General features: G+C 45.9%; 1 protein-coding gene across 7 annotated transcripts; it reads left to right on the top strand.

The window, feature by feature from the left end:
• The first annotated feature begins 18,966 nt into the window (after positions 1 to 18,966).
• LOC136449859 (protein LNK3-like) lies at positions 18,967 to 22,785 on the top strand. 7 transcript variants are annotated; one of them, XM_066450079.1, is made up of 7 exons: positions 18,970 to 19,160; positions 19,981 to 20,694; positions 20,800 to 21,068; positions 21,190 to 21,457; positions 21,580 to 21,690; positions 21,803 to 21,942; positions 22,045 to 22,785. In XM_066450079.1, the coding sequence occupies exons 3-7, from the start codon at positions 20,800 to 20,802 to the stop codon at positions 22,223 to 22,225; spliced, it is 969 nt and encodes a 322-aa protein (XP_066306176.1). In that variant the 5' UTR covers positions 18,970 to 19,160; positions 19,981 to 20,694; the 3' UTR covers positions 22,226 to 22,785. The 7 variants fall into 7 exon arrangements, with proteins under 7 accessions (XP_066306177.1, XP_066306176.1, XP_066306171.1 ...); XM_066450074.1 differs by having other exon boundaries at positions 19,539 to 20,694; XM_066450077.1 differs by having other exon boundaries at positions 18,970 to 19,804; positions 19,958 to 20,694.
• The last annotated feature ends 1,211 nt before the right edge of the window (positions 22,786 to 23,996 follow it).

Here is a 23,996-nt window from a genome sequence, read left to right as displayed (position 1 = left end):
CGCCATGTCACGCAGGCAAAGGCGGAGGAGGGATCGGCCGGCGACGGCCAGGGCCGGCCGCGCACGCCCCCACGGCCCCACGTGTGCCCTCAGGCGGAGGATGCGGGGCGGCCGCGGCCGCCGGTTGCAGATCGCGCAGCGGTGGACGCGGGGTGTCCGCGCCTGCTGGAGGTCCGACGCGGCGCGGTGGCGACGAGGCAGCCGCACCCTCCAGCAACCCGATGTGGCGTAGTGGAGGCAACAGGGCGCCCTTGCCTAGCTTCGCACTGGCCAGCTCACGCCGCGGAGGAGGCAGAGGCCGAACTGGCGCGTGCAGCTTCTTCCCCCGCACAGGCCGCGGGCCGGCCTCGCCCGTCGGCTCCCAAAACAGGCAGCACGACTAGATCTTCTCCGAGGGGATGGGCGCCAGGAGGTAAGACGTGACGCCCGCGATGGAGAAGTTGGCCAAGTCGCCGATGAGCGCAGCGAACATGGCGAGGCGGTAGAGCTTGGAGGAGAGCAGATTGAAGGTCCTCAAGCGTGCAGCACACCACGATGAAGACCGAGAGCGACCACCACACGTTGAGGTTGGTGAGCATGAAGGTGGCCTTCCACGCCACCGGCACGCGCAGCTTGAGCCCGGCTGTAAGGGTCGAGATGGCGACTAGAGGGGGGATGAATAGTCCTTTTTGAAACTTAATCATGTTGGCTAACCAAAACAAGTGCGGAATTAAAACTATCGGTCTAGCCAAGACTACACCCCTCTATATATGTTCACTAACACCTTGCAAAGACACTAATTATGCAACTAAGATGCCAGGCTAGCTAGAGCTCTCCTAAACAATTCTAGGAGCAAGGTTACACAAACATATGCCACTAGTGCTTTAAGCAACAAGGGAGCTCCTACACATGCTAGTAAGCAAAAGCACAAAGCTAACTAAGCTCACTAGCAATACTCAATAACAAGGCAACCAATGCCTAATTAGAGAGCGCAAATACTTAGCTACACAAACTAAGCAATGTGACTAACAAGGTTACTAAAACCAAATTAGCCACGCAAGGGAGCTACTTCTATGCTACACAAGCAAGAAGGTAATTAGCAAGCTACACAAGCTATCTAATTACAAGAGCAACTACACAAGCTTAATATGTATAAAAGTAATTGCAAGCTTGTGTAATGGGGATGCAAACCAACGGGAAGAACAAGGTTGACACGATGATTTTTGTCCCGAGGTTCACGTGTTTGCCAACACGCTAGTCCCCGTTGTGTCGACCGCTCACTTGGTGGTTCGGCGGCTAATTGGCATCACCCGCTAAGCCCGCACGTCGGGCGCCGCAAGAACCTACCCTGGAAGTGAGGGTAGCTCAATGACACGCTTTACTAAAGTTGCTCTTCGTGGCTCCCGCGGGGCGAGCACAATGCCCCTCACAAGCTCTTCTCCGGAGCGCCGCACAAGCTTCTTGCAGGCTTTGACGGAGACCACCACCAAGCCGTCTAGGAGGTGGCAACCTCCAAGAGTAACAAGCACCACCGGCTTGCAACTCGATCACCTAGTGCCACTCGATGCAACCTCACGATGCAATCGTAGTAGAATCGCTCACTCAGACAATCGGATGATCACTATCAAGTATGTGTGAGATGGAGGGCTCCCAAGCACTCTCAAGCATGGACACAAAGTCCCCCAAGGTGCTCAACACCAGCCATGGCCGAAGGCCACTTCTATTTATAGCCCCAAGGGCTAAACTAGCCGTTACCCCTTCACTGGGCAACTATCGGGTCGACCAGACGCTCCGGTCGTGTTGACCGGACGCTGGACCTCAGCGTCCGGTCGCCCGTAGACGGCCACGTGTCCCGATTCCAATGGTCACTTGACCTGACCGGACGCTGAACCCCAGTGTCCGGTCGTTTCCAGTAAGGTACCCGAGGCGTATTTCTTCGACCGGACGTGTCCGGTCCACCTTGACCGGACACAGACCAGCGTCCGGTGCAATACCCTCGGTACTATGCAGACCCGTCAGCCTGACCGGACGCACGCTGCCAGGGTCCGGTGCTTTCAGACCCAGCGTCCGGTCAGTTGACCGACGCCAGCGTCTTCGCGATCAACTCGTTTTCACTTCTAACTTCTTCACCCTTGCTCCAATGTGCCAACCACAAGAACTTGCATCCGGCGCAATAGAAAATAGGCATTCCATTTTCCCGAAAGCGCCAAACCCATCTCAACCCTACAAACACCACCTCCTTTGTAGATGTGCCAACACCACCAAGTGTACACCACCATGTGTATGTGTGTTAGCTTTTCACAATCATTTCCCAAATGATGTTAGCCACTCAACTTGCCACGCCACTCGATCCTAGCGACGCTGCAAAGTTAGATCACTCGAGTGGCACTAGATGACCGATATACAAACAAGTTTGCCCCTCTTGATAGTATGGCCATCTATCCTAAATCCGGTCATAAACTTCTCTACACACCTATGATCGGTGAAATAAAATGCCCTAGGTTATACCTTTGCCTTGCGCATTCCATTCCATCTCCTCCAATGTCGATGCAACACATGCACCAACACGATCAACAATGATATGATCCACTTCATATCATCACATGATCATATTGGTTCATCGATCTTGACTTTACTTACTCTTCACCGTTGCTATCGTCCATCGGCGCCAAGTCTTGCTCAAGCTTCACCGCCGCGCGGTCCATCACTCCAAAGCCTTCGACTTGCCCTTCACGCTTGCAACCGGTCCATCAAGCCAAGTCTTGTCTTGGTCTTCTCCACCTTGATCACATGACTCAATGTCATGTCTCATGTGCATTTAAGCTCCTTCATCATCATATGTGTGAGCTTTGCAACATCTTCAAGCCATTTTCACCTTCATGGCATATGTTGCTCACACACATGTACCTGTGGACTAATCACCTATGTATCTCACATAAACACAATTAGTCCACCTAGGTTGTCACTCAATTACCAAAACCAAACAAGGACCTTTCAATCTCCCCCTTTTTGGTAATTGATGACAACTCTACAAAGATATAGAAATTAAGCTCTTTTGGATTCATGTTGCTTGCCCAAGCAATTTTACCATGTGAAAAAGATTTTGGACAAGTACCACGAACCCGAAATTGATGCTAAGGTGTATAGAATAAACCTTTGAAGCGTGTACCAATCGGAGTTGCACTTTTAAGTTCATCCTTAGCACCATGGTTAGCTAGATATCACTTAGAAATAAAAGCACTAGATACCTTATGAGATCAACATTAAAATCAAGGTACTAGCATTGCTTGCAAAGCATACCAAGTGTCTAGCTATCATCCTATGCATGCTAGTTATCAAAGCATCATTCAAGTTCTACAACTAGCATACACCACACAAGCATGCATATTGAATTTGAAAGGTTATGCAATGCAAGCAAGCATTTGAATATGCACATATCAAATGCAATCAATCAAAGTTTATGAGCTTGCTCCCCCTACTTGTATGCTTCTCTTGTCCAAGAATTTTGATTCATCTCTTTTCTTCAATGTTGCTCCCTCTTTGTCCATGTCCATGTCCATGTCCAACCTCTATTTCTTTTATATCTCATCTCTCCCCTTGTACAATCTTAATCTCTCCCCCATTCAATCAAGCTTTCATATCTTTGTACAATCTCTCCCCCTTTGTCATCAATTTCTACTTTGGGGTAGATGGTTGAGACTTGCATTTTTGATGGACATTACTTAAATATTGGAATGACACCACAAGTAGATACCATTTAGAATTTGCAACTTGTACTACTTGTATCTTATCATTCTTATGCATGGGTCATCCATTTTATACACTTAAGTTCTTGTAGGTGAGGGATGCATTCTTCATTTTATGATCACTTAAAGTTGAAGATCACTTGTGGAACCATCGTCTTTTATGATTGATACCAATTGTAGGATACCAATTGAAGGTGTGATATCTTTTTAAAGAATTTTCTAGTATGAAACCACTTGTTGGATTTATCAAATTTTAATCATTTCTTGAACATTTGCTATCTTCATGAGTACCACTTATAGGATATCACTTGTGAGTTGAAACATACAAACTAGATATCCATTTGCATTGTTGTCTTATGCTTGTACTCTTATCACTATCATGAGCTTCTATGATTGACTTGAACTAAATTATTTTGCCTAAGCTTCCAAGTCCGATTTGAACCAATGACAAGCTTTTTCACACCTCTTGCAGGGGTTATCTTGCCAATATTGTACTTATCACTTGTTAACAATCCAAATTAAGTCAAGTACTTGGGTTCACTAGCTCATGACCAAATTCATGTTACTAACCACTAGATCAAGTAATCATTCAAACAATAGTGGTAGGCTATGAATTTAAACATTTTATTTGTTATGCATGATCCTATGAAGCATGTACTATATGCACTAACCATATACTAGTAGGGGATGAAATGATCATGCACATTACAATGATACCTTTGCTATGTTGGAGTAGAGGATAGTCATATAGATTCCAATTCATTACTCCAATAGCAATGTGAAGTCCAATTATAAGCTTGGTGAAGACCAATAGATACCATGTTGAATTTCATTCTTCACCCATATGAAATGAATACCACTTATGATCAAGTGCACTTTCTTGTTGTGGTTGGCTTGCTTTATCTTTTGATCTTTGCTTGCATGAGAGCATTAACTTGAGAATATCACTTGAAATATTATGACTAGCTCTCTTTTAGGTGTTGCTTGCTTTCCTTGATCAACCCTTTTTATTGCTTCAACTAAGCATCTCAAATGTTCCTCGGATCACCACTTCCATGTTAGCCTTCCAAGTACCACACTTGGTTTACCTACACATAGGCGGCAAGCCCCTACACTAGGGAGAAGTGACCTCTCTCAAGAACCATTGTTGACACTCACTTGAATTAACTTGATTGATTGATCCAAGTGATGGACTTAACTTGATGAGTAACCTTGATTCCTTCTTTAAGTCCTTTTCTTTCTTCTTGTTTAAGTTCTTTTCTTTCTACCAAATGATTTCCAATAGTCACTAGAACTTAACCTTCAACTTCATCTTGAGTTTGATCTTGATCTTCATCTTGAGTACCAAAAGTGTGCAAAATACACTTCTCAGTCAAATGGCCTTGTACTCTTTGCTTGTAATGCTTCTAGATAATCTCAAAAACCAAACTTAGGTACCTCAAACACTTGTAAACATGTTTCCAACTTGAGGACCTTTCAATCAAAGTGACTCTAGATCAATCCAATACTCGTCACTTTTCTGGCAGATTCTGTACTCTCCAAAGAAGTAAGCATATTTCTCAAAGTACAAATCCAAATACCACGAAATTTGGTGGAGATGAGCTTCACTAAGTTATCTAGCAGCCATAAAAATTTTAGCTTCATTTGATCTCATATGAACTCCCAAAATTGTAATTCTTCCACCACTGCTACATGCTGAAAACTGCTGCACTATAGCTCACAAGAACCACTCCAAAACCGAAGCATTTCTTATCCAACTTCCATGAAATTTCTACAGCATCTCATACCATAAGTCTAGAGCATGTACACCAATTTTTATGCCAATCTAATAGGTTTTGATCTCTCAAATATGGCTAAGTTCACAGCTAGCTCAGATTTTGCAATATAGGATAGATTTCAACAATTGAGCTATACTTCATCAAATATGAATCAAACTTGATCCTAACTTGTTTGAATATTTCCATAAGACATATATCCATTCAAACCACTTACTAAAAGTCATCTCATAAATTTATCCAACACAAATCAATCCAAACTTGATTACTAAGCAATTATTCATTCAAACATCTTATAGCAAGCAACTTTGTATATTTATCCAATTCAATCAACTTATATGCACCCAAATGAAATGATCAACAAGAGATATACCTTGGTTAGCTCATGATCATCCAACTAGGCAAGCTTCAACTCAATTATTTGCAAGTCATCAAATATATCTAATGAATCATCAACAACTTGAAATTTACACTTGTATGTTGTAGCACATTTGGACTTCATTCAATTTGTCATGGCATTGGGATAATGATCATCACTTAGCAATACTTGGCTCAACTATATGATCAACAAGATGAATATCATTTGAACCAAGCCTCCAATGCCGATGGTACCTACAATCAATCATCCACTTTTTGATGGTACCCAAACAAGTTTGGGTCCTCTCAAGTTAGGAGCAACATACTTAGGCAACGCCTTAGTATGAGTAGCGGGATGTTTTGCAATTACAACCAATAAGATACCATTGCCATCCTTCCTAAGCATAAAATTATCATCAATTGAAATGGGCTTAGGAGTGTTACCTAGGGGACATGAATGTGCCATGTGTCCCCTTTCCCGACATGAGTAGCACTTCCTCTTTGATTGAGCCTTTTCTTCCTTGCTCATGTTGTGCTTCTCATTGCCTTGCCTCTCATGGATTGCTTGAGCCTTCTTGTCAAGCTTGGTATGACACTTAGAGGCAAAGTGTCCCATATTTCCACACTTGAAGCACTTAATGTGAGCATAGACTTTCTTCTCATCTTTATTCTTGCTCATCATCTTGGCATCTTGGATTTGCATTTGATGCCTTGCTTTTCCACCCCTTCTTGTTTTCTTCCACTTCTTCATCAAGTCACCACCTTCATGGTTGATCTTGATTTGCTCTTGGGGTGTCTTCTCTTGCTCAACTTGTGGCTTTGGTTGAGGCTTCACTTGTTGCTTCACCAATTGCTTGGTTGGGCACATTGAGGTAAGATAACCCCAAGTGCGGCACTTGAAGCACTTGACATGCCTTAGCCTCTCTTCTTCTTTCTTCAACTTGAGCTTTTCTTTATTGGGGCAACCATTTGCAAGATGTCCCACTTCATGACACTTGAAGCACATGAAATGAGAGAGCTTCTCTTGTTCTTGCTTCTTCATCTCTCTTTCATATCTTCTCTTGCCCCATCTTTTGCCCTTGATCTTGCTCTTGTTGAAGCTAATGCCACTTGTGTCATTGCGACTTTCTTGATGATTGACATTGCTAGTCTTGTAGCTGACTCTACTCTTGTCACCAAAGTTTCTTTGAGTCTTCAACATATGCTCAAAGGTGACTTGAGAGTTGTAGCACCTCTCTAACTTGTTGCTCAATTTCTTCACTTGTTCATTAAGCTCATTGTTCTCCTTCAAAAGGTTAGTCTCACAAGACATAGAAGTAGAACAAGCATCTATATGTGAAGAGCATGGCATATCTAATAAATCATCACAAGAGGTGGATACATGCTTCTTGCCTACATCACAAGGGTTAGCAATAATTTGTGATTTATCATTTGACCCATGTGATGAGCTCTTATTATTTTTAAGTTTCTTTGTAAACACTTTAATGAGAGAGACATGCTTTTCTAATAAATCATCATAAGATGCAAGTAGTGTCTCATGATTCACATTTAGCTCATCAAGTGAAGATTTATAAGCATTAAGTAAGTTCTTATGTTCTTCACAAGAGTTCTTTAGAAATGAGTTTTCATTTTCTAATTTCAATGTTTTAGCTTTCTCATTTTCTAAAGACATGGTCATGCTAGCAAGTCTACTAACAAGCTCATCATATGAATCAACATGATCAATCACATTACCATTTGATACCTTGGTGTCACCTTGTGACATGAGACAATGTGGTGTAGTGGATGGGCTTGTAGTAGCATCATCATCATGGCTTGAGCATGAACCATCATCACCATCAAGTGTGCATGGGATAGCATCATCACTTGCAACACTTGTGGCATCATCATTAACCTTGTCAAGTGAACTTGTAGTTGATCGATCATCATCATCACTTGACAATGAGGTGGAGCAATCTTCCACAATCACCGAATTGTGGTCAAGCTCAACACACTCATGCGCCTCCTTCTTTGGTTCATCCTCCTTCTTGAATTTACCATCATCCCATGTGGAGTCACCGTAAAAGGCTTGGAGTGCTAGCCACATATCATGAGCACTCTCCAAATCCCACACATGTCTAAAAATATCATCATGTATAGCACACGTTAGATAATAAAGAGCACGATGATCAAGTTGTAAGCAATCCTCTTGCGCTTGGGTGAGGTTATTCTTATCCAAGGCATCACGAGAAAAACCAACAACAATGATCCACCATGCCTTGGGACCCAATTCACGGAAATGATCAAGCATATGACGTTTCCACCGTGCATAGTGTGTGCCATCAAAAATGTGTGTGTCACAAACAACTTCTAGCCTAAAGTTCGCCATCCTCTCGGGTCGGTGAAGACCACAAATGAGAGACCGGGCTCCGATACCACTTGTAAGGGTCGCGATGGCGACTAGAGGGGGGGTGAATAGTCCTTTTTGAAACTTAATCACGTTGGCTAACCGAAACAAGTGCGAAATTAAAACTATCGGTCTAGCCAAGACTACACCCCTCTATATATGTTCACTAACACCTTGCAAAGACACTAATTATGCAACTAAGGTGCCGGGCTAGCTAGAGCTCTCCTAAACAATTCTAGGAGCAAGGTTACACAAACCTATGCCACTAGTGTTTTAAGCAACAAGGGAGCTCCTACACATGCTAGTAAGCAAAAGCACAAAGCTAACTAAGCTCACTAGCAATACTCAATAACAAGGCAACCAATACCTAATTAGAGAGCGCAAATACTTAGCTACACAAACTAAGCAATGTGACTAACAAGGTTACTAAAACCAAATTAGCCACGCAAGGGAGCTACTTCTATGCTACACAAGCAAGAAGGTAATTAGCAAGCTACACAAGCTATCTAATTACAAGAGCAACTACACAAGCTTAATATGTATAAAAGTAATTACAAGCTTGTTGAAGGGTCGAGATGGCGGACTAGAGGGGGGGTGAATAGTCTTTTCTAAAATTAATCGCGTCGGCTAACCGATATAAATGCGGAATAAAAACAATTGGTCTAGCCAAGACTACACCCCTCTATATATGTTTCCTAGCACCTTGCAAAGATACTAATTATGCAACTAAGGTGCCGGGCTAGCTAGAGCTCTCCTAAACAATTCTAGGAGCAAGGTCACACAAACCTATGCCACTAGTACTTTAAGCAACAAGGGAGCTCCTACATATGCTAGTAAGCAAAAGCACAAAGCCAACTAAGCTCACTAGCAAAGCTCAATAACAAGGCAACCAATGCCTAATTAGAGAGCGCAAATACTTAGCTACACAAACTAAGCAATGTGACTAACAAGGTTACTAAAACCAAATTAGCCACTCAAGGGAGCTACTTCTATACTACACAAGCTAGAAGGTAACTAGTGAGCTACACAAGCTAACTAATTACAAGAGCAACTACATAAGCACAATGTATGTGAAAGTAATTACAAGCTTGTGTAAGGGGGTTGCAAACCAATGGGAAGAACAAAGTTGACACGATGATTTTTCTCCCGAGGTTCACATGTTTGCCAACACGCTAGTCCCCGTTGAGACAAGCTTCAAGGTTGCCGCTGGTCCTCTTGCTAGTGGTGACTCGCAAGTCACACTCTCCCACGTGGAGTGCTTACCACAAGCTCTAGCACTTGACCCGGCCGGACCACTTGTTGCCCTTCGCGTCTCGCTTTACTAGAGTTGCTCTTCGCGGCTCCCGCGGGGCGAGCACAATGCCCCTCACAAGCACTTCTCCGGAGCGCCGCACAAGCTTCTTGCGCGCTTCGACGGAGACCACCACCAAGCCATCTAGGAGGTGGCAACCTCCAAGAGTAACAAGCACCACCGGCTTGCAACTCGATCACCTAGTGCCACTCGATGCAACCTCACGATGCAATCGCACTAGAATCGCTCACTCACACAATCGGATGATCACTATCAAGTATATGTGTGATGGAGGGCTCCCAAGCACTCACAAGCATGGACACTAAGTCCCTTGAGGTGCTCCACCACAGCCATGGCCGAGGGCCACTTCCATTTATAGCCCCAAGGATTAAACTAGCCGTTACCCCTTCACTGGGCAACGGTCGGGACGACCGGACGCTCCGGTCGTGTTGACCGGACGCTGGACCTCAGCGTCCGATCGCTCGCAGACGACCACGTGTCCCGATTCCAACGGTCACTTGACCTGACCGGACGCAGCAGCTTCAACTGACCGGACGCTGGACCCTCAGCGTCCGGTCGTTTCCAGTAAGCTCCCGAGCATGACCGGACGCGTCCGGTCGAACGCGATCGGACGCAGCCCAGCGTCCGGTGCTTAACCCTAAGCACTGTGCCGACCGACAGCCTGACCGGTCGCACTACTTCAGCGTCCGGTCGTTTCGGACTCAGCGTCCGGTCACAGTTAAACAGTTAGACCGAATCCCTTTCTCCTCTAACTTCTTCACCCTCGCTCCAATGTGCCAACCACCAAGAATTTGCATCCGGCGCAATAGAAAATAGGCATTTCATTTTCCCGAAAGCGCCGAATCCCGCCTCGCAAGCTCGGCGGGAGGGAGAGAGGGACCCAAACCCATCTCACCCCTGCAAACACCACCTCCTTTGTAAATGTGCCAACACCACCAAGTGTACACCATCATGCGTATGTGTGTTAGCATTTTCACAATCATTTCCCAAAGGATGTTAGATCACTCGAGTGGCACTAGATGACCGATATGCAAACAAGTTTGCCCCTCTTGATAGTACGGCCATCTATCCTAAACCCGGTCATAAACTTCTCTACACACCTATGACCGGTGAAATGAAATGCCCTAGGTTATACCTTTGCCTTGCGCATTCCATTCCATCTCCTTCAATGTCGATGCAACACATGCACCAACACGATCAACAATGATATGATCCACTTTCATATCATCACGTGATCATATTGGTTCATCGATCTTGACTTTACTTGCTCTTCACCGTTGCCATCGTCCATCGGCGCCAAGTCTTGCTCAAGCTTCACAGCCATGCGGTCCATCACTCCAAAGCCTTTGACTTGCCCTTCACGCTTGCAACCGGTCCATCAAGCCAAGTCTTGTCTTGATCTTCTCCACCTTGATCACATGACTCAATGTCATGTCTCATGTGCATTTAAGCTCCTTCATCATCACATGTGTGAGCTTTGCAACATCTCCAAGCCATTTTCACCTTCATGGCATATGTTGCTCACACACATGTACCTATGGACTAATCACATGTGTATCTCACATAAACACAATTAGTCCACCTAGGTTGTCACTCAATTACCAAAACCAAACAAGGACCTTTCACTTGTGTAATGGGGATGCAAACCAACGGGAAGAACAAGGTTGACACGATGATTTTTGTCCCGAGGTTCACGTGTTTGCCAACATGCTAGTCCCCGTTGTGTCGGTCGCTCACTTGGTGGTTCGGCGGCTAATTGGTATCACCCGCCAAGCCGCACGTCGGGCGCCGCAAGAACCTACCCCGGAAGTGAGGGTAGCTCAATGACACGCTTCACTAAAGTTGCTCTTCACGGCTCCTGCGGGGCAAGCACAATGCCCCTCACAAGCTCTTCTCCGGAGCGCCGCACAAGCTTCTTGCAGGCTTCGACGGAGACCACCACCAAGCCATCTAGGAGGTGGCAACCTCCAAGAGTAACAAGCACCACTGGCTTGCAACTCGATCACCTAGTGCCACTCGATGCAACCTCACGATGCAATCGTACTAGAATCGCTCACTCCAACAATCGGATGATCACTATCAAGTATGTGTGAGATGGAGGGCTCCCAAGCACTCTCAAGCATGGACACAAAGTCCCCCAAGGCGCTCAACACCAGCCATGGCCGAAGGCCACTTCTATTTATAGCCCCAAGGGCTAAACTAGCCGTTACCCCTTCACTGGGCAACTGTCGGGTCGACCAGACGCTCCGGTCGTGTTGATCGGACGCTGGACCTCAGCGTCCGGTCGCCCGCAGACGGCCACGTGTCCTGATTCCAATGGTCACTTGACCTGACCGAATGCAGCAGCTTCAACTGACCGGACGCTGGACCCCAACGTTCGGTCGTTTCCAGTAAGGTACCCGAGGCGTATTTCTTCGACCGGACATGTCCGGTCCACCTTGACCGGACACAGACCAGCGTCCGGTGCAGTACCCTCGGTACTGTGCAGACCCGTCAACCTGACCGAACGCACGCTGCCAGGGTCCGATGCTTTCAGACCCAGCGTCCGGTCAGTTGACCGACGCCAGCGTCTTCGCGATCAACTCGTTTTCACTTTTAACTTCTTCACCCTTGCTCCAATGTGCCAACCACAAGAACTTGCATCCGGTGCAATAGAAAATAGGCATTCCATTTTCCCGAAAGCGCCAAACCCATCTCAACCCTGCAAACACCACCTCCTTTGTAGATGTGCCAACACCATCAAGTGTACACCGCCATGTGTATGTGTGTTAGCTTTTCACAATCATTTCCCAAATGATGTTAGCCACTCAACTTGCCACGCCACTCGATCCTAGCGACGCTGCAAAGTTAGATCACTCGAGTGGCACTAGATGACCGATATACAAACAAGTTTGCCCCTCTTGATAGTACGGCCATCTATCCTAAACCCGGTCATAAACTTCTCTACACACCTATGACCGGTGAAATGAAATGCCCTAGGTTATACCTTTTCCTTGCGCATTCCATTCCATCTCCTCCAATGTCGATGCAACACATGCACCAACACGATCAACAATGATATGATCCACTTCATATCATCACATGATTATATTGGTTCATCGATCTTGACTTTACTTGCTCTTCACCGTTGCTATCGTCCATCGGCGCCAAGTCTTGCTCAAGCTTCACCGCCACGCGGTCCATCACTCCAAAGCTTTCGACTTGCCCTTCACGCTTGCAACCGGTCCATCAAGCCAAGTCTTGTCTTGATCTTCTCCACCTTGATCACATGACTCAATGTCATGTCTCATGTGCATTTAAGCTCCTTCATCATCACATGTGTGAGCTTTGCAACATCTCCAAGCTATTTTCACCTTCATGGCATATGTTGCTCACACACATGTACCTGTGGACTAATCACATGTGTATCTCACATAAACACAATTAGTCCACCTAGGTTGTCACTCAATTACCAAAACCAAACAAGGACCTTTCACCGGCGCCGACAGCGTACATGGCCAGGTGCGGCGTGATGGTGCCGAAGAAGGCGATGGCCACGACCTTCTTACCAGACTTGACGATCATGCCCAGGTCCGTCTTCACGCCGATGACAAAGATTTGCAGCATGAAAGCGTACCCACCGATGGTGGTTATCTGCACCCACCCCTCCGCCATGGCGAAGAGCTCACCGCCGTGCGGGAGCATCCGCCTGAGAAGCGATGGTCCCAGCAGCACGCTGGCCAGTGTACACGCACGCAGACGATGCAGCACAACACCTCTATGGAGTTAGCACGCCGGCTGACCGTGACGACGACAGTGTTTGGGCGTCACGCCGGCGGGAAATCAGAATAGGCTCTTTCCAGGTTACTCCTAATTCACTACGATCTACGATGTAAGCTTGTGCCTGAAATTTATTTATTATTTTTTGTACGTGTTCTTATCTTAGTATTTGAAATTATTGATTATTTTGTTTGCACTCTTCAATTATCAAAACGCCATGTTTTAATTCACAAATATATTTGTGATTTTTATGCTTTCTTTATTTGACAACATGTTCAGTTTTTCTTTTTCTATCTGGCACTACATGTTGCTACTACATGGAAGGGTAGACATGTCATTTTAGTTGTCACTTAACACCGTTAGTGCATCAAATGGACGGCAATGCCATTTATAGAAGAAATTTTTAAGTTGGTGCTAGTTGAGGAAGTTCAAATTTGCTAGTGTCAAATATGAAAGACCGATTTATTTCAGTGCCAAATACATAATTCTAGATGTTTTTCATCCATATCAATCTCTCTCTCTCTCTCTCTCTCTCTCTCTCTCTCTCTCTCTCTCTTTAATTTTTATAACATATGTTGATAATTCACAAATTAAAGTGATTGCTTTATATTATGTTTCATATTGGCAGACATGTATTATTTAGATGCAAACCTAGGTTGCATTATCTTTCGTAATAACATAAGTGGAAAAGATAGGTGAAAATTGAGGGGTTATTTCAAATTATCTTTCGTAATGATAAAATGGGTAATTTCTATGCAAATTAAGTAGTTGTTTAAATTATGTTTTATATAGCTGAGATGGGCAATTTAGATATAAATTTATGGGTTACTTTATTTATTTTCATAATGGCTAACTTTTTATAAAACATAAATTATTGGATGGCTATTATTAACGATGAAGATTATTATAGAGATTAAATGCCAGATGTTTTTTATTATTATGAGAATTTTTATGATTTATATTTTATTTCTACTAGTCTTGTGGTGTAGACTTCTCTTCAAGAACTTCTGGTACATGGAAAAGCTCACTATAGTGTAATTACTCACTTTTTAATGGCCGATAATGTAATGGCCATTGGTTTCCTAACACTATCATGCAGGAGGCACTCTTTGCAGGCGATTCTTCTATAGAGATAGAGATTGTTTGTTTTCGGTTATTGCTCCTGTAGATGAATAGTACCCTGCCCCGATTCCTACACTCGGGCCACTATTCATCCACAGTTCTTCGATCCTGACCGTCCGATCCGTTTCCCCGTCCATCGGTGCCTGCCGCGTCCTTCCCCTCTCCAGAGCCTTCTCCTCGCTTCCCTTGACTTCTCGCTTCCATCCATTGACAAAAAATAAGCGTCCCCTCCTCAGTGCCTACCACGCCGCGCCGCTCGCTCTCCGGCCTCTGGAACCTCCCTTCCCCACGCTCCCTCTCCGCATCTGCCAGCGCCGCCCCCGCTCTGCCCGTCCTCTTCGCGCTACCGCGCCTTCCCTCCCCATCGCCTACGTTCTCCGGATCTGCGCCGCCATGGATACCCGCCTCCTCTGCGGCCCCGCGGCGGCAGCACGGCACACCGGCGCCCCTCCCCGCGCAGTGGTGCTGCAGACCCACCCTCAGCTCGCCCAGCCACCTGCGCGGAGCAGCAACGCGGCCCCCCGCGTGGCAGCCTGAGCGCCGGCCGCCGCATCCCGGCTGCACTGGCACGGGGACCAGGCACGGTACAGGGGCGGCCCTCCGCATGCCGTGGTGCTGCAGACCCGGCCTCGACTCGGCCGACCACCTGCACGGACGCGGCAGCACCAGCGCTGCCTCAGCTCGGCCACCGGATCTCGCGGCAGGTTTTCCTCCGCTGTCCCGTGCCTCCTCCTTCGCATCCTCTCTCCCTCCGTCTCTTCTTTTGTGCGGCAGATTGGGCGAGCGGCCCTTTCCACTGCCGGCTCTCAAGGTCTGCTCTATATGCCCCTCTGTCTCTCACCTCCAGGTTTCATCTTGATCTGACCATGTGCCTCTTTTTTTTTAAGTGCTTCCCTGCTTCGTCTTCCCAGCTAAGATTGCATAGATATGCTAATTTGGGACAAACCTCCATACTGCTATCTAATTCACGTGTTCATCACACGGATTTCATTCCTGCACAATATTTTTTACCCCGTTTTTCCCCTGATGCTGGGTGCAGGTGATGGAAATGTTCTTTTTGTTGTATAGCCTGTGACGAAAATGAACTCCCATGTACCTTCGGAATATAGGCTGATGATCTTCAATCTCCTGATGCTTGGTGCAGGTGAGGGAAATGTTTTTTTAGATTGCATAGCATGTGATGAAAATGAACTCCCATGTAGATTCTGAATATAGGCTGATGATCTTGAAAGCCCGACGGCATGTTCATGTATATATACGTATTGCTACCATCTTATTTATCCTACCATGCCACTTCCCTGCCTACAGTCTATTGCGATTCCATGTTACAGCTCGCACTATGGCCCACTCCTGTCCTAAATTTTTCCCTATTTGTTTATTGTCGTACCCTTAAAACAGCATGGCCATTTCAGCGAGATGACTAATTATGCAGTGGTACGCCTTCTTAAAGAAAAACCTTCCTGTTCTTTTAACAAAATTCTATCTCTGCCTTACCTTCCATGCCTTTGCAGTTATGCGAGAGGTCAAACGTGAATAAAATGTTTCTTTTGCCAATTCAAATCCTGAAGAAACTGCCTATGTTAAGAGGAAAAGGGTGCAGTGAGAGCTTGAGGTAAATGGAGAGCATCATAAGGACCAAGTGCCTGCTTATTAAATATATTATTTTTGTATGAAAAGAAGTAATCCACTTTATTTAGATTGTTTATTTTACTCTTTACAAAACAATGTACCTTTCGTATTTAGCTACATGTAATCACTTATGTAGTACCTTAGTCCTTGGGTCCATACTCTCTGAACAGAAAAATGTCCTATGCATTTGCAGTTTGGTATTGTCACCGACATTGAGGATTTTCGATACGAGCGAGCAGAAAATTGACATCATCAAGCAAGGCGAGATCTTTGGGTAAGGACTGCTGGTGCTGATCACATAATATTTTTCAGTTTCCTGCTTAGGCAGATGTTTCATAATCAGTGTGCAAGTATCTTTCACCTGCATAATCTGCATGCAAATCTCTATGTGCTTAACTATGTGCCTAATCCTTTCCACATTAGCGATGTTGGTTATCTGTTCTTGCCTATACGGGGATTGTTGTTTCGGCTTCTATCTCCTAAACGTATTAACGGTTGTACGTTTGTGCATATTTAGTTATCATGTGACTTCCCATCAGCACATATGCTGATCAATTATTATACGCTAAATCCATTGCTCTATATTGACGCTACTGTTGCTACATAACCATCGTACGTAGTATATGCCTTTATAGCATTGTCCACAATGAATAACATCGTTGGCAACAACGATTCTTCATAGCCATTGCTCATGCTGTTGCTCATAAACAGGCGGTTGTCTAAAATTGGTGATCTGGTCTTAATAATCAGTTTATTTATTAGTTTGTTCAACGAATTCTAGGCGCTGCTCTAAGAATTTGAGGTGATATGTAGTTGTAGCTCAGATTGGCCAGGTCTGCTCACTACCCTCCGTTTTCTTTACCATCAAAGACCTCTAATTAGATATTCTCTAATTCAGGTCTTATTGTGTCAGGGTTAGTCCATGGTGCCTGCTATCCTCATGTAACAATTAGACATGCTCTCTGTTATCTCTACACTACCCCTTCTGGTATAACAGATGCTACTAAACGGCTCCCTGCTTATAAGGTAGCAATTCGCTACAACTACAATGCCACCTCTATATGTACAAAACTTACTTTTGTACCACTATGTACACCTACAAACAATACTAAATGGTGATAGAATATTACATGGTCTATTGCTTCTTCACCTTTTTGAGCATGAATTATCTGATACCTTGCAATCCCTATGCTATGCTAATATCATCCTACGAAGCACGGGGCTCAAATGACAACCCATCTCTAACTAATTCTACTAATCTTTTAGTTCCATGTATGATCACATATGATGTGCTGTATTCCGACTTGCTGCCCCGTGCGAAGCACGGGGGTACCTGCTAGTTTCTCATATGTTTGGAGTTGGCTTTGGGGGTTTAGATGAGATTTAAAACATTTAGTGGCAGCAGCTAACTTTTGGTCACTTTGGTGTTTGAAAAGAAACGTGCTTTTTTTCTTATTTTGCAGAACTGTAGGCGATACAATCGATTAACCATTAGGTCTGCACATGGGTTATCCTCCAAAAGCTTATTTTGTTGGTTTTTGTTGCAGCAACATTGTAACAATTGGCACAAAGTGGGTACGATGTTTCTCTCCTAGGCACATGTGTGGAGATCTAGTCGTAGAATCGATGGTCATTAGAATGACAAGCATTTGTTTTTGTTTTGTTTTGTTTAGACTGTGTATTTAGAGCGTGATTGGAAGCTTGTATAGGTCTGGGCCTGACTTGTTTGGTTGATTGCTCTGATCTTCTAAGCCAGGCCAACATGAAAATCAAAGCACCTTCAATTAGGCTCTGGAGAGAAACGTAGGCTGGAGCGTTTCTCACAAGCAAGTATATGTCATGGGGCCAATGTTATCTTAAATGTTAAATGTTAAACAGTCGATCTCTTATTGTTTAGCCATTTTTTTATCTAAACGAACAAAATGATTGTTTAAACAGGATAAACGACTGATTATATAAAAATTAGCATACCACTACGTAACGTGTAAATGGTGTGTAAATGGGCTAAACCACCATATCAAAGCACTGCTTATGCTTCGCTGTTCATTCTAGGACATACATCATCTTTTGTTTTAAGGCTATTTGATTGTGCTCGAGGAGGTCTGGCTTATTATGTAACCAAATAAACTTACTTTTTCGTTCTATCTATAGGCTAACTCCATAAGGGCGTCCTCAACGGCATCGTCGATTTCGCTAGCTAAGTTGGCGTGGGAGAGAACTATAAGAAAACAAAAAGAGACTTATGTATTAGTACGAGTGATGGTGGGCTGGTGGATGCAGCCCTGTTCGCATGAACAACTTATTCAGAACTACTTTTCATGTTATGGAATAGTGTTTTTTTCTCGAAACATTCCAGCATAAGTATAAGTAAAGTCAAATTTTAGCATAAGCGAACAGGTTTGCCCGTCTCATATTATCTGGATAAGGATACGACTTACATGTTACCAATCACTGTGTCAACTCTGATGTAATATCAACTCCGATGTAATAATTGTGAGTCAACAAAAACTTTCCTTCGTTAAGAAAAAAACTGGACTGCTCTTTTTTAGCGACACGGACACAGTCGCCGTTGGGCAAAAAACCGGCTGGGTCGGCGCGCACGATTACTGCCGGTACCGGCCGACCAGCAAGGAGAACGAGGGACAGCTGCCGGTTGCGGGGCCCGGAGGCCCACTGGCCCAGGCCGTTTCCGGGGGAAAGATCTGGGCCAGGTCGACGTGGCGACGCAGCAGCCAAGATTTAGATAACGCTGGCCACCCCGTGGGCCCCGGGGCCGCGGCAGCCACACGAATCCCTTCTCAGCGTCAGACCACGCACGCAGCTCGCCCGGTGACCTCGTGGGGCCCGCGGATGTCGATGGAAAGTGGGGTAGAGTGGTTAAGTACTCCAGCTCCAGCAGGGGAAGGGATGCAGATGCATCTTCGTCTCCCTTGCCACTCCTCTCTGGTCTCAGCTTCTCTCTCCTCCTCCCCCACCGGGTGGCCACAGCAATTTACAAGCAGCAGCAGCAGAAGAGGAACAAGCGCTTCCGGGCGAAGAACAGCGTCACGGTCTCGTCTCACGGAGGAGGCGACAAGAAGGGTTCGGCTGCCAGTGTACGTTTTAACCAAGAAGATCGAGTTCCTCTTTCATATGTTTGCGGCTCCATGAATTTCGATTTTCTGTCTACTATGTTGTTGCCATGAATGGAATTCGCTCTTCTTTTCATGCCTTGTTGATCCTGCAAAGACGGCAGGTTATCTCGCTTGCTGTAAAGTTTAGCTATTGTTTGGTTTGGTTTGTTTACTCTGGTGATCTGATCCCCAATCAGGAGGAGCCATATTGGACCTGTTTGGTTGGGTGTCTAACTTCTAGCCTGGCTAGAATCGAAGTCTGGGCAGCCTTAGTCTGATCCTTGGTTGTTTGGTTGTCTGTGCTTTCTAAGCCTGGTCAGCCGCAGGGTGTGTTTGATTGCCTGATTTGTTTTGATACAGTTATCTCTTCTCTGAATTGGTAAGGATATCCCTTTGAGGCATTTCGTCGAATAAGTGGTGGACATCCTCGACGAGCACGGCACTTGGCAGCACCAAGGCGAGAATCGCGAGCCGGGCAACCACGACGAGTAGCAGGGCTAGCACGGCGAGCAGCAGGAGTTGGCAATGATCCACGAGAAGCTCGATACTTTAGTCTGCAGGCCAAGTCATATGATCCTGAAGGCGAATACGTTGCAATTCAACCGGCAGAGAAGACCAAACAGCATGTACGGAAGACAAGTAAAATAGGAGGCTTTTGATTCACTCGAAATCGAACCATCTATCAGTAGATGAAGTATTTTTTTTTTACATAACTGACTGTAGTGTAAACATGCACGAATTTATCTATGGTCTTATGCAATGTTCATTGATGCATTCAGCTACACATTGCAATATTTGCCAGTAGATTCAGCACAAAGGATTAGAAGGCCTAAACATTCACTCACATCCAACACATTCACGTCCTTTCGAATCATGCCTCTGCTGGCGTCATCGATGGGCGAAGAGCATCCTGGACCTGATGGGCGCCGACCACAAGCGGATCCGTGGTGCGCTGGCCTAGTTCCTCAAGCCGGATCCGCGGCGCACTCGGCAGCAGCAAGGCTCCGCGACATCATCTCCCTGCTGCTCTTCGGCCTCGAGCGGAGCCCGCTCCAGGACGCGCTCGCCGGCGACTTCCCCTTGTGGAAAGCGGCCTTTCCCAACGCCCGCGGGACCCCCGCCCTACCACCGCGGGAGCTCGCCGTCGAAGGGGCGCTCGCCAACAAAGGTGGAAAGTGGCCTTTCCCAATGCCCGTCGGATCACGGCCACCTCGCGAGCTCGCCGTCGAGCGCCGTGGGATCCTCCGCATTGATGGCTGGAGCACGCTGGCGGCGGCGGCCTCCTCGGATCGAGCCTCCGTCGTCGAGCGTCCGCTCCCAGACCTCCGCGTTGTGACCGGGAGGTGACGCGACAGGAGCCAGCGCGCTAGCCAAGCCAGGCTCCCGAAAAACGGTTCCCCATCTCGTTTTTCCAGGGCCAGGCCAGGACCTCTAAAGTGGCTTAGTTGGGCCTGGCTTCAGGCTATTTACAGGCAACCAAACAGCTGAAAGTTGGCTTCCTGGAGGTTGGTTGGGGGTTAGTCACCCAACCAAACATGCCCATTATAACTTAAGTATAGCTTCTGATGCAAAGTTGTTTGTGGACACGATCCTAACAGGCGCACCTCTTGATCTGGTTCAGATGAGCATCATGGCGTGGTATCCGTTGCCGAAGAGCGGGGGCACCCCGTCGTTGCCTGGCGACGAGTTCTTCGACAACCAGCTGAGCGCCGGCTGGCCGCTGTGGAGCTTCGGGTCATCAGCTGACGACGATCATGACAACCACGGCGCTGGCGGCGCGCGTGAGGAGAAGCACGGCAACGGTGACGCGGCGGGGAGTTCTGACGAACACACCGAGGGCCCCATCCCCGTGCCGCAGCAGCGCACGCAACCAACAGACGACATCTTCATGTATGTATATATAAAAATGCTCGATGCCATGCTACTTTCCGAGTGAAAATTCTGCCATTGCTGTTTCTGTACTTTCCGTTAGAAACTTCCTGATCCCTTGTGTGCTCTGATGACTTTGCAGGAGCCAGTTCTCGGACGAGGAGATGAGGAGGATGGATGCGCCGTTCGAGGCGCTGGACATGTTCCCGGGCTCCATGCACCGGCTCCTGTCCTACGAGAACATGCTGAGCGGGGTGCTCACCGGCTCATCAGAGGACCAGCAGGACGCTGGGCTGGGGGTGGACACCATGGACACCTGCGGCTTCCCTCTCTTCAGCCACGACCTGATGCAGAAGGCCCCGACGGAGCTAGTGCTGCCCGATCTTGTCACGTCCAAGGATCATCATCAGGTACAGGCCGGCGACGTGTGATCGATGCTCACTGTCACGACACCATGTTTGCACTGACGACTAGTCTAGCACAGACAGGTATTGATGATCTGATGAGCTCTGAATGCGTGTTTCCCTTCCAGGATGGGGCGAGTTTTACCAAAAAAAGAAAAAGGAGCAGATCCGTCGCTGATGAAGGGAGCTTGTTCTTCGAAGCGCTGGTGCTCCAGGAGCTCGAGGATGTGGTGTTCCAGGTACCTTCACCTCGCCAGATCCCAACTGCAGTGCAGAAAAATGTGACTGTTTGTGTTCGTGGTTGTAACGGTGAAACATGTTTGCTTGTTTGCTCTCTTACTGAAACTGAAGCTGACGAAGAGGACGCGGGTGTGCCTCCGGGACGCCTTCTTCAGGCTGGCTGAGAGTTCGAGAGCCAAGTGCAGCGCTGCAAACGGGGCGCCTTCTTCTGAATCTGGTGTCCAGCAAGCAGCAGACGGCAATGCGTCCAGGTACGTGACGTGACGTACGTTTCTGCCGCCCATGCGTCATGTGTGAATCTTTCTTTTTTCCCCCTCTCAAACTATGGACCATGGTCTGTTGTTTGTCTTCAGGATGTCAACGCCAGGCTGCCCGGAACGGGAGACGAACGCCATCGACAGGACGGTGGCGGACCTGACCATGAAGCCGCCGGGGGCCGTTCCTCTTGAGGTCCTCGTGAGCCGCTGCCCCGACGAGGACTCAGGGGTGGAGGCGCAGTCCGCAACCACCTCCAGCTGGACGACGACGGCATAGAAGAGGACTGATGTGAGGCTGATCCATCTTTTTGCCACATACTGCGTGCTAAGATTCGGCCATGAATTTGCTTAGCGCAGAGATGTACATACTTGCGTACTGCTATTGCATCTTTTGGCTGTGTTTAGTTCGTGAAATTTGGAAGTTGACTACTGTAGCACTTTCGTTTTTATTTGGTAATTAGTGTTCAGTCATGTACTAATTAGGCTTAAAACGTTTGTCTCGCGATTTCCAACCAAACTGTGCAATTAGTTTTTTTCGTCTATATTTAATGCTTCATGCACGTATAGCAAGATTCGATGTGATAACTACTGTAGCACTTTTTGGGAACTAAGCACTTAAAACGCGAGCTCGCGAGCAGAGGATGAAGCGAACTGGCTGTTGTTTATGCATTTGTACTTCGTATAGTGAAGTCACTGTCTGATGCAACTGAACACTGGCAACGTTTATATAGTGGTATATGGAACCGGGCTATTCAATTGTTATTAATTATGTTCTTTTTTGCTTTTGGTTGTGTTACAGCAATTCGTGAGTTTGAATGCTCTATTGTGTTACTTTCATCTTGGCTTTCTGTTCCTGGAGGAATTATCTGACTGAACTGTATGAAGCAACCTGAAATCACTAGAAACTATATGGCAGCCAGAAGGCACAAACAGAGTAACAGACCAACACGAACAGTGAAAATCGATGTCTGAATGAAGATAAATCCAGTTCAATAACAGGAAATAACTTCATCTTCTCTTATAACAAATTAAAGTAACACATGCTAGTCTGAATTCTGATCACATTAGGGTGATCATATCATAGGAAATATCACACAACTAACAGGCGAAGTAACACATGCTCGCTCACTTAGTCACCGACAGTGTATAACAAATAGCATCAATTTTGAACACAATGAAAGAAACTAAGAAAGAATAAATACGTTTAGACAAAGACATATGGTGCAATGGCCTATTTGGCTATTTGTTTACTGCTTTCTTGATTGCCTGCTGTTTGTGGGCACTGAATCGGCCATATCTAGTCATATTGTCGGGAGACACCTTGGGATTGGGGATTCCTGCCGATGCATTCACAAGAGTGAAGCCATGCAACTTGAATCCTGTTTAAGATATAAGATTATTACTTTTCTGACATCGATGCACATGCACATCCCCTCAAGAGACAGAGAAGGAATTCCTTTTTAGTTACCTGATTGGACTCTAATCTGACGTGATAGAGAAAAAAGAAAGCAGCGATGAGAGGATGAGTAAGGGGGTGTTTGGTTTTCTGGATTAAATTTTAGTCCATGTTACATCGGACGTTCGGATGCTATTTAGGAGAACCAAATATGAGTTAATTATAAAACTAATTACACAGATAGAGGCTAATTTACGAGACGAATTTATTAAGCCTAATTAATCCGCCATTAGCACATATCTACTGTAGCCCAACATTGTCAGATCATGGACTAATTAGGCTTAAAAAATTCGTCTCGCAAATTAGCCACAATCTGTGCAATTAGTTATTTTTTTTTGTCTATATTTAATACTTCATGCATGTGTCCAAACATCCGATGGGACAGGGACTAAAATTTTCCTGTAGAAACCAAACACCCCCTAAATAGCTGATCCATCTCATCTAGTCCAAAAATATTAAAAAATATAAGAGATGAGCACGTGGGTTCACTAACATATTGAAAAATAAAAATATATAAAATGATCATTCCACATCTCACCTCCACGTAAGGGGCTGACATAGCTAGTACCACTGCACACGCCATTATGGGCTA

Source organism: Miscanthus floridulus, chromosome 5, assembly GCF_019320115.1.
Source record: "Miscanthus floridulus cultivar M001 chromosome 5, ASM1932011v1, whole genome shotgun sequence".
Lineage (NCBI taxonomy): Eukaryota > Viridiplantae > Streptophyta > Magnoliopsida > Poales > Poaceae > Miscanthus > Miscanthus floridulus.
This window is presented reverse-complemented; position numbering and strand designations above follow the sequence as displayed.

What these genes read in the sequence shown, in the direction of transcription:
- LOC136449859 (XM_066450078.1), top strand. Translation starts at nt 20,800, where the DNA reads ATGAGCATCATGGCGTGGTATCCGTTGCCGAAGAGCGGGGGCACCCCG. An exon ending in CGTCCAAGGATCATCATCAG is followed by an intron (nt 21,458 to 21,579) that starts GTACAGGCCGGC and finishes TTTCCCTTCCAG; the next exon opens with GATGGGGCGAGTTTTACCAA. An exon ending in GCAGACGGCAATGCGTCCAG is followed by an intron (nt 21,943 to 22,044) that starts GTACGTGACGTG and finishes GTTTGTCTTCAG; the next exon opens with GATGTCAACGCCAGGCTGCC.